The sequence below is a fragment of the Aulonocara stuartgranti genome (assembly GCF_965226115.1).
Source record: "Aulonocara stuartgranti genome assembly, chromosome: 13".
Lineage (NCBI taxonomy): Eukaryota > Metazoa > Chordata > Actinopteri > Cichliformes > Cichlidae > Aulonocara > Aulonocara stuartgranti.
This window is the reverse complement of record NC_138949.1, coordinates 16,689,983-16,700,811: the sequence shown is the minus strand read 5'-3', so window position 1 is coordinate 16,700,811 and position 10,829 is coordinate 16,689,983. Positions and strand designations below refer to the sequence as shown.

Sequence of the window (10,829 nt, the reverse complement as noted above, 5' to 3'; positions counted from 1 at the left end):
GCTGAGAATGTGTGAATTGTAGCCTCTGTTTCCTGTTCTAGGCTGACAGAATTGACTCCTGGTGTGGTTTTCTGCAGTGGTAGTCAATCTGCTTCAAGGTTTGGCATGTTGTGTATTCAGACTTGCTCGTTTGCATACCTTGGTTGCAACAAAAGCTTGTTTGAGTTCCTGTTGCCTTCCTGTAAGGTTGAAGTAGTCCAACCATTCTCTGACCTCTGAAAGCAATAAGGCATTTGCAACCACAGAAATGACACTCACTGGATATTTTCTGTCCTTCAGGCCATTCTCAGTAAACCTCAGTTGCATACACCAGCATCTATGCCACATTCAAAGTCACTTAAATCACTTTTCTTCTGATGCTTAGTTTGAACTTCAGCAGGTCATATCAGTCACATCTACATGCCTAAATGCAGTGAGTTGCTTTGGTGTGATTGGCTAATTTCATATGTGCATTAACAAGCAGTTGGACTGATGTACCTAATAAAATGTCCAGTGAATTTACATCCAAAAGACAGAACACACTGGTGAGGTTAGCAACAATGAAAGTCCTCAGGTCCACTGAAGAGGAACAACAAAAAACAAAAACAAAACATTAATCAGCCTCAAGACCTGAAAGGTTTGATTAAATTCATGCAATAATTTGTCTATTGAAATATGTGCCCCTAAAAATTGGGGCTACACAAATCCCTACATTTATGTTCAACCTATTAAATTCTGAACTTCTTTAACTGTCTCACTGAGGTGGTCAGAGGAGTAAAATTAATGAAATCTGCGTTACTATCCAATTTTTGAAACCAGAAAAAGGGTGAAAAAACCCAACCACTCAGCTTTCATTTTAGAGTTTTTATAAGACATCTTATAAACTGAAATACAGATTCAACTTCATACAAGAGCTTTAAGTAGTATTTCCCACATAAACAATTGATTGTGCAAATGCTGTGCTGAGTAAAGAAGCTGGAATTGAGGTTATTTGAGGATCTTGTGGACTTCAGACAGAAGTGTTCCCGATAACCCGTCTGAGTCACTGATCATCAAACGATGACCACCACACAAGTCTTCACCACACTTGAATGGAGGATATACATTTTTTTGTTTTAATTTCCTCTGGCATCCAAAACATGACGTTTTGTGCTATAAGAAGCATCAGAAGCTCCTCCAAAAAGGCCACATAAGAGAGGGAGTGCAAAACACCAGCAGGGCGTGAAGACACTGCAGCTGCTTAGAAAGTAGATAAAGAGTTTTCATCTTTCAAAAATAAAAATATCTTTATAAAACTGACTAACGAAAAAAAAAAAAAGTTTTCAAAGGCAGGTCGGTTTATTCTCAGGCAACATGCAGGCAACTTAATTTAGGTGCAGAGGTGCAGTGGTGAGCGTGGCAGTGAGCTGTAAATCTCCTTTTTCAAACCAAAATATTCCCCTTAGGCAACACTCAAAATGTGTTGGATTTTAAAAAATTAAAAGACAGAAAGGAACGAGTCACATTCAAACTGGATAGAAACTAATAGCACTTCAATTAAGTCACGCTGATTATTAAGGCTTCCCTTTGCAAGCTGCAAAAACCATCAGTTCATACAAATATGATGCTAAACAAAATAAATAACCTAAAAAAATGCAGAATTGTTCATTAATTACAATGAGCAGGTGGATATGTAAGACTTATTGGATAGTTGAGTCAGCGGTGCGGCAAACTTCTATTTGGCATGTTGGATTGCTGACCTCTGACAGTAACTGCTCAGGTCCTCACTTGGAATTTGCCCGCTTTAGTCACATATTTGACACCTTTAAATGGCTTGTACGTCTCTCCGTACATGTCGAGACGGCTCACTTTAAGACCTGCACAGAGGAGGAGAGCAGTGTAATATAAATCAAGGAAGATAAATAACAGGGCTGAAGGGATCGACGGTTTTAAATTTCAAACTTGACTGAAGTCATGCTTTGATAGATTACCTGATATGGCCAGCTGCTGGATCTTTAGGTCAATATTGAGTGAGGGGTTCTCTTCAGGGTTAGGCACTCCTGTCTGCATACTCAGACTGCCTCGCAAGTTGGGAAGCTTCTGGGGGTTAAGCTTACCAATGTCCCAAACCAACAACTATCGGAAGAGGAAAAATAAATGCTTTTTATTCATTTTAGTGTCTCCAAAACATCCACAACTGGACCAGGACAGGACCTTCTCAGGCTTTTGGTGACTGATATTCAGCACACCTGTGTGCAGGTTTGTAGTAAAGCAAAAGGCATCCTAACTGCTCGCTTAGCTCACTCCTGCTGTGTTACTGCTCATGACAGCCTTTGTGGTGGCTGGTTACCTTTGTAGTGAAGTCATAGGTGTAGTTTCCCTGTGAGGCTGTGAGGTTGGCATTAAGCACAGCCTTGGGCATGTGGACAGTGACTTTCAGGTCCTCCACTGTCTTCCCCATAGTTTGCTTGGGTCCAATGGTGATGTCGAGGCGACCGCAAGATCCTGCCTCAAAGAAACTGATGCTCTGCTTCACATACACTGGAATAGCTACAAGACTGAGGAAGGACATAAAAAAAAAAACAATGGCTACAATAAACCTGAATGATTGGTGGTGTGAATGTTCTTATTTAAGTCAATTAAAACTGAATTATTTCATCTCCAAGTGAGAAATGATGCCCACGCTTACTTTTGAGAGCTGATGTGATAGGTCATGAGCGTGAAGTTTCCATCCGGTGGGATGAACGACAGGACACGCTCCGACTCCCAGCGCCTGAACCGCACGCATGGGTGGAAACTCACGTCATCAAGAAGCCGAGGATTCTGTCATCAACAGCAAGAAGTGTTAAAAAAGCAAAGCACTGACGGTTAGGCATAAAAGACTGAGAGGAAGTTACCCCACCATAAAGGACATCGTCAGGTCAGGCATCCCACTGAGTTTCACACAGGCTTCAATTACACCCTGGATCTCTGCAGATACTGTCGTACCTGGAAAAGGAGGAGCGATAAATCTCACCTATGAAACCTTACATGAAGAAAAGGGACTTCAAAATATCCAGCAATATAATATGTGCTGATCAAATACAAATAAGTGTCAGTTTGTACCAGATTTGTCCACAATGGCGTCTATCTCTTCTGTCACATCAAAATACGCCTCATTATTGGTGTATTTGACACCAGCCCGCCTCCATGGGATGTTTGACAGCTGACCTTGTGGCAATGTTTCTCCAACATTACTACCTCCTGAAAAAGAAACAAAACCAAGGTGAAGCCACAAATGTACACATTAACACTGCAGAGTTTACTTGTACTTTAGTTTAGAGATGGCACGATACCACTTTTTTATGTCCGATACCGATACCGATATCATAAATTTGGATATCTGCCGATACCGATATGAATCCGATATAGTGTTTTTTAATCAACAAAACTGTTTTTTTAAATGTCTTGCTGCATTTTGCAAGTCTGCAAGTTCATACTCAAGTTTAAAACAACAACTACACTAAAGCTATTCTGTTATACCTGTATACAAAAAAAATATTTCATAGTTCAGCAATACTGATCAATCTAATAAACTTAGACCTACACCATCCTCCCTATTCTGGTATTTTAAAGAGTACTTAGCAGAAATATTAAGCAACCTAACTAATAGGGTTCCAACTCCCAGCAACAACAAAAATAAATAAATAAAAAATAGGGAACCACCCCTCACGCTCCACCTCATGATGCTTAATCGACGTAATCAACCTTAATTTGATGCAGTGTGAAAAAAAAATGCACAGAAATCAATTATTTTTCAAGAAATATTAAATAGATTCAACATCTTTCTTCAACAAAATTGCAGACTGCACAGATGGTACCTTCCCAAAGGAAAAAGTACTATAGCTTACTAGGGTATATATATTAGACTTAATAGTCACTATATACAGTAATTGACTTCTATTCATTTTACATCAAATTAAAACTTTGTGTGTCAGATAATTATTTATTAAAAGCTCGACATTTTAAATGAGAATAAGAAAGAAAAGTATGTCTTTGTGCCCCCTTTTCCCTGTTAATGCCCTATCGGCCCCCCTGGCTAAACTTTGCTAGATCCGCCCCTGCACAGTTACCAGCGTCAGCTACGTAGAAAAAGATCCTGGTGTAGAAATTAATATTAAATAAATTCTAACAGCTTATCAAGCTTAAACGTGCTGCTGTTGTTCAGCCGCTGGTTTCCTCTTTCTGGTGCAAAGTGGGCCAAAAACAAAGACGGACTCGCGACAGAAAAGCCGATCAGCTGATCATTTAAGCAGTTTCACGATTGAAGTAGCAGCCGGAGAGCGAGAGGCAGTCGCTCCTTAAGCTTAACGCAGGAATGCTTTACAAACATTCAGAGATGGACTTACACACTTGCTTTACTTCTCTCGGGGATAACTTTGTCGGAGATGAAATGCCAGGTTGCTAGCGAAGCTCCAAATGCTATCCAGACCACAGGTCCTGCATGCCACAGCCGCTCTATCACGTGATGCATACTGCTCCGACATGCTAACGTTCTGAGGTGAGTTACGGCGTGTTGCAAGTTTTGTGAGGTGCTTTCGTGATATTTAATGGATCGGATTACATTTTTTATTTTTCTCCGATATCCGATCCAGTCATTTAGGTCAGTATCGGACCGATACCGATACGTAATATCGGATCGGTCCATCTCTACTTTAGTTTAGAGGTTGGTAAACACTCCAAAGTCAGGGTGACCTCCAGTTACCTGTTAGCGTGTTGACGACTGATCGCAGGATGTTGGGAGGCCTGATCATCTCCTTGAGGACGTTGGACTCTGTTGCTAGTGGAAATCCATTGTCCAGCATCTCCTCCAACAGCTCATAAACTATCACCACGTTGTCACTGATCACACTTTCGGAGCACTCTCCAAAGTAGTCCTGTCAACAAAGCTGCCCGTTACACCAAAGCCAAAAGTTTATGTAGATGTTTTTCAAGCACTTATACACAAGCAAGCCATCTGGGGCCCATCAGAGATGTATCCGTATGGATGTTCATATTAGACGATGCCACTGTTCTCCGCATCATCTACAGCACAAGGACCAGGACCAAGGCCATAAAAAGTCAACCAATCGGACCACTCTCTCCATGACCAATAGGATCATGATCATCTTTCAGCAGGATAGAAGTGGTATGCATGGTATAAGTGGTAACATGTGTAACAACACAATATTTCACAACTTTTGCTGTTTCACAAAGTCCTTTATCGTTTTGTGTAAGCAAAATCTATCAACATTGAGAATCTTATGTAAACAACTTTGCTGGATGGGTTGGATTCAACACTTCAAGAGCAGGAATTTGGTGAAACTGATAAGTTGTTAAGTGTGCATGAAGGTTATAGTGTGAAAATCTGGAAAATGTGGTGATAAATCAACAAACAACCTCGATCTTTAACACAGGATGGATGAAGTCCCATTAAGTGCTCGCTCGGTACAAGCTTCACTTAAATCTGACCAATACTGATGGAGTAGTAACGATTCTTATGGTTGGTGGACAGAGGGGCAAATGTACAAGCCCCATGACTCCTTAGGCTGGATGAGCCAAAAATGTAATTATTATATATATACCTCCTTTAATTTTTACAGCAGGTACATTTTATCTTACTCAATACTTGCATCCATGGATCATTCCTGTGCATTACTTTATTGTAATAGAAATACAATGGTTTTTTCTTTTTAATTATATAATTATATATATTTTTTTATTTTTAGGAAGATTGTTTTCTGATGCATTTCTCGTGGCTTCATGGTGTAGAGTTAACACATTATGTCAGCTCCCTGGTTTGAGACCTGAATAAGACAGGAACACCTGGAAGGGTTGTGTCGGGAAGGGCATCCGGTATAAAAATCTACCAAAACAAATATGCGGCTCCACCTGCAGTGGCGAACCTTCATGAATAAGGGAACAGTGGAAAGCTTTCTAGGATGCACTGGTGGAAAGATTACTTTGTTAACATGATACAAAAGACACAATAATGAACAAGATAAAAAAATAAAAAATAAAATAAAATAAAATAAATAAATAAAATGAGTATTGGCCTCTGTTGCCATCATGTCCATATAACACACCAGAAACCTTTTCTGTAAAAAGGATCATTTTATATTCTTACTTCCTTAACATGAATATTTTCTCCAAGACTTGCCTACACACACTCACACACTCTTCTCTGATGTTGTAATGTTGTACTCTAACCTGGTTACTCTCTGGAAATGTGTCCCTCGATCATTTGTGTGTAGATTTACTTCCTTGGTCACAAAGAGTAGGTAACTAAACACTTGATTTCTAATTTATAGGGAGTGCGAAATGGTGAGACACATTTGTTCCCCGGGTTTGACCGTAACACAAAGTGTCACTACAGGCTTTGTGTAGTTTTAACGGGCTGCTTAGGTTGCCTTAGAGCAGGCAATGCCTTAAAAGCCTCAAGTCATGAAAAAAAAATAATAATAACTCCCCGTGTAGATTAACAACCACAGTTTGACTAGAAGACTGCTTTAAGATGTTTCATGCACATGTGTGGCTTTTTTTTTTTCTTGATTACTGCACTTGTATTGAAGGTGAGTGTGCACCTGTCAAATCCTAAAATTGAAGCTTCTTGTGCAGCGCCACACTCCTCTCCACACTCCTGCTACAAATGGATCCCTTCCTCAGAGTCCTGTTCTGATGCACACTGGTGAAACGCAGTGGATTTCCTCCACTGTGTCAGAAACGGTGATACAGGTCAATGGAAGGAAGTGACACGGTTCAGATCAAATGTTCACAGAACTTCTGATGTCACTCTTGTAGGCACTTCCCCACAAGACCAATACTTTGTCTCTGGGTTATAACTGGAGACCGAATGGGGCGTCCGTTCAGAAGCGTATGAGAGAAGAAGGCAGAAACTTCTTTTGTTATGCTCAGTTAATAACTACCATATTTGAATCATCTAAGGTTTCCCATTTGTATAGGCCCAGGCACTGACATTCTTACTTGCACATGATACACGGTTTATGCGTTTTAATAGCTGGTTAAAACAACTCTGAACGATTTTCCAAAATCTCACATAGGAAAGTAAAAATGACACCTTCCTCCTTAACTGTACAATCTCTTTTGTTTCCTTAACTGCATTCTTCCAGACCATCAGCTAAGGGGAAGTGAAATCTGATCACTTGACGTGAACCACAATCTGTCTTACTTCTTCTAGACACAATCAAAGACTTGAAGAACACAGCGCTCAAACCACACCTGAAATGTGTCCGCCACTCTGTGCAGGAATTCGATGACAAACAGTGGAGGGACCTCAGTCTGGATAACAGAGAGGAAGAAGAGTTTTCCCCTGTATATGGAGATGAGATAGTGGTGTGGGGTCTGGAGGACAGGGGGCACATTCTCTGGATCCACTGCTTTCTCCCTTGCCTCGAAGAAGTAATCGCACACACTTCGGCTGATGACACTCTTCCAGTGTTTCTCCAGGAAGATGTCTCCCAAGTGATTAATGACGAACAGGCTGTGGATCATCTCAGCTGCAACAATGAAGTGATTGTTGTTGTTGTTGTTGTTGTTGTTGTTGTTGGTTGTGCTCAGTTATTAACTAAGAGTGACAGGCAAGGATAAAATCAGCAGATTTTAAAATAAATAAATCCTGACAGTTACCCGACATTGCGCAAATCAAAACAAAGCGATGTCACTTTTTAACATGTACCTTCCTACAGTCAACCTCTCAAACTAACTTTAACCTCAGGTATAAGAGTCACATTGCAATTAACCTTAAATGTGATCAATAAACCTGACAGTGAGAGACGTAACAGCCGCATGGCAGCTCTAAATATATTTGATAGCCTTAAAACAATCACAAATCATAAAAAAAGAAAAAGTTTTACCTGCTGACTCCACTCCTCTGTGCCAAGATTATTACTTTTGAGCCAATATGGCTGCACAACTCCCCGAGCAGCTCAGGAGACGCCTGCAGATCTACCAACACGTAAACGCAACGACGCCGGTACAAAAAGAAATCAAATCAGAAGGTCAAAGCCTACATATTATTAAAAACATTATCCTGGGTGGTTTAAATACCAAAGCAACCTCGGCGTTAACTCGAGCCGCACTTTGATAACAAAGTTTCGGGCTTTTTCATCAGGCTATATTTACGGACAGCTATAACCCGGCGCCGTGTGGAGGGACCGGGGCTTGTTTCCCCTCAGTTTTGTTTGCTTGTTTGTTTTTTAAATTTAGACTTAGCACAAATTTACAAACTCTCAATGGGAGATAAAATTGGTGCAATAACATCGAAAAAAGCCCCCCAACCCCCCCCACCCCACCCCCCAAAAATAGGAAAAGAAAACAAAAGAACAGTTACAATATAAATATGTGAAGGCCATTCTTATGACATTTCACTTTTTTTTTCTAACAACATTTTTCCATACATGAGGCTTACTTTTTACATACATAGGGCACATTCATTAAAAGGATAGAAACTGGGTCACATTTTCACATATCAAAGCAGCATCTTCACATGAGTCTTTCAACAGTTCTAAAAGTGACTTTAATTCAATCTTCAACCCATTTAGGGAAGGTTTTTTGTTTCGCCATTTACACTTATGGATATGGTATTTGCCCATAATTATTACAATGTTACAAAGCATGACAAGTTCCTTTGACAGATTATCATTATTGTACAAACCTATGTTAGAGTAACTCATCCAGTTTACCAAATCCTGCCAAAATTTAGTCGTTACTGAACAGGGAAAAAAACAAAAAAACAAAACAGTGGTCAATGCTTTCTTCTTTTTGTAAACAAATTTATATGGCTCCATCTCAAATCCAAACCTTTTTTAAGCGTTTCTGCTGCTGGGTAATACCCATTAATTATTTTAAATTGCATTTCTTCAACTTTGGGTGGGATATACACATTTTTTGAAATGGCCTATTTGTTTGTTATTTTGAAATAACGCCCTTTTAATTTTGTGTTTTTGTTAAAATCGTGAAATAATATATTTTTAAACATTTTATTTATGGTTTTATTACCACACTTTTTATTGATTAAAGGAATCTGATTTAACTGTAAAGAAGGTAAACTTATTTGTCCTTATAATGGAAATGATTTTGCATCAAATTCAGCACAGGTAGAAGGATCGCATTGCAAACTCTGTTATATTCTCTAAGGGAACACTGAATGTTAAACTTGACTTTAAAAACACCTAATTCGAGAAACTGCCCCTTCTCATCAAGTAAATCTGTTATAAAAATGATCTATTTTTCATACCACTCCTTAATGAATAATGACTTCCTATTAATTGTAATGGTCCTGTTATTCCACAAGGTGGAGCCATGGGGCGTGAAGTTATGGGAAAAACCCATCTTCCAATAAGACAAGACCTGCTTATGGTATTCTGACAGTTTGACCGGCAACTTCGATATATTAAGATCACATTTCAGGAGAAAAGCCAACCCTCCCACCTTTTTGAAAATATTTTTGGGGATATGAAACCACATGGAGTCAGGCTTTAATATAAAGACTTTTAACCAATTTATTTTAAATACTCCAACCACTGATTGAAAATCAATGGTCCTTATACCTCCTTTGGTGTATTCTTTGACCAGTTGTGATTTTTTAATGTAATGTGTTTTATAACGCCGAATGAATTGATTGATTACGGAGCTAATCTTTTTAATACTATGCGGGGTAATGTATAATGAATAAGCTGGGCAAATCATCTTTGAAACACCCTCTGACTCTGATAATAAATTGCGTCCAAAAATTGCAATGTGTCTCGTTAACCAATGATTTAGTGTTTTGGACATAGCATCGATTTTGTCTTTCAGGTTTTTTGACTCTCTAATTTTGATGTCTTTATTTAAATAAATGCCAAAATATTTAACTTCATTTTTCACAGGAATCAACCTCATGCTGTTTTCCAAAAAGTGGCAAAAGTTCAGTTGTTTTAGGGCCATTTCTATTTTAGTTATGTTCAAATCTTCTTCTAACAATAATTTATCTTCCTCATTTAATTGTTTTTACCCGATTTTTGATCATATCAAAGAAGATATCTGCATTCTCTTTTTGAATTTTTTGCTTATACAAATTATTATAAAATGTGTTCATTTCTTAAGTAAAAAAATGAACACATTTTCTCTATCATAGTGCCATCCTTACTCAATTTAGTTTTTTTTTTTTTCTTTGTCTACGTTTCTCTAGGTTATAAAATTAAGATGATTCCCCCCCCATGTTCAATCCACTTGGCTTTAGATCTCACATATACTCGCTTAGCTTTTTCCAGGTACACATCATCTAGTTGTGTTTGTAAAGATTGTAAGCTTTCTGACTCTTCTGCAGTTATATCAGGCTTACCACATTGCAAATGTATTTGTTCAATTTGATTTTTCTGTTGATACTTTTTCCCAGATTCTATAGCTAGTTGTTTAACACTGTATTTGAACCATTTCCATTTGCCAACATTAGACATCATGTCATCAATTTCTAATTTTATTTTTTTAACTTGTGTACAGAAGTCTTTGTTCTGCAATAAACTATTATTAAATTTCCATATGCTTTCAGCCCTTTGTTGTCTACATAAGGATAACGAGAGACTTATTAGACAGTGATCAGTAAGTGGGGTTGATTGGGTTTCACATTTAGTAACATAAGTTATTATTTGAGAGACAAGCCAATAATCTCGTCTTGAACATATGTTTTTATTTGTTGGACTCCTTGGAGCACTGTCAGTCATGGATTGGCCTCCCCAGACCCCGAACCTCAAAATTATTGAAGCAGTGTGGGACAAAACCCAGCCAACAACCAAACAAGAGATTTGAATGTCCTTCAAAAATCCTGGAGAATGATTCATTAAGACTACTAACTG

General features: G+C 38.6%; 1 protein-coding gene across 3 annotated transcripts; it reads right to left on the bottom strand.

The window, feature by feature from the left end:
- Nucleotides 1-819: 819 nt before the first annotated feature.
- Nucleotides 820-10,829, bottom strand: ap3m1 (adaptor related protein complex 3 subunit mu 1). 3 transcript variants are annotated; one of them, XM_082557034.1, is made up of 9 exons: nt 10,676-10,829; nt 7,216-7,493; nt 4,703-4,874; nt 3,064-3,201; nt 2,861-2,946; nt 2,648-2,781; nt 2,309-2,516; nt 1,950-2,094; nt 820-1,835 (listed from the first exon to the last, which is right to left on the bottom strand). In XM_082557034.1, the coding sequence occupies exons 1-9, from the start codon at nt 10,812-10,814 to the stop codon at nt 1,735-1,737; spliced, it is 1,401 nt and encodes a 466-aa protein (XP_082413160.1). In that variant the 5' UTR covers nt 10,815-10,829; the 3' UTR covers nt 820-1,734. The 3 variants fall into 3 exon arrangements, with proteins under 3 accessions (XP_082413160.1, XP_082413159.1, XP_082413158.1); XM_082557033.1 differs by lacking the exon at nt 10,676-10,829 and adding an exon at nt 7,851-8,233 and having other exon boundaries at nt 822-1,835; XM_082557032.1 differs by lacking the exon at nt 10,676-10,829 and adding an exon at nt 7,851-7,910 and having other exon boundaries at nt 822-1,835; nt 7,216-7,561.

Coding starts and splice junctions, on each gene's coding strand:
- ap3m1 (XM_082557034.1), bottom strand. CDS start 10,814: ATGAATCATTCTCCAGGATTTTTGAAGGACATTCAAATCTCTTGTTTG. Junction 3,202..4,702: donor AGTCGTCAACACGCTAACAG/GTAACTGGAGGT, acceptor TTTCTTTTTCAG/GAGGTAGTAATGTTGGAGAA. Junction 1,836..1,949: donor CCAGCAGCTGGCCATATCAG/GTAATCTATCAA, acceptor TCCTCTGTGCAG/GTCTTAAAGTGAGCCGTCTC.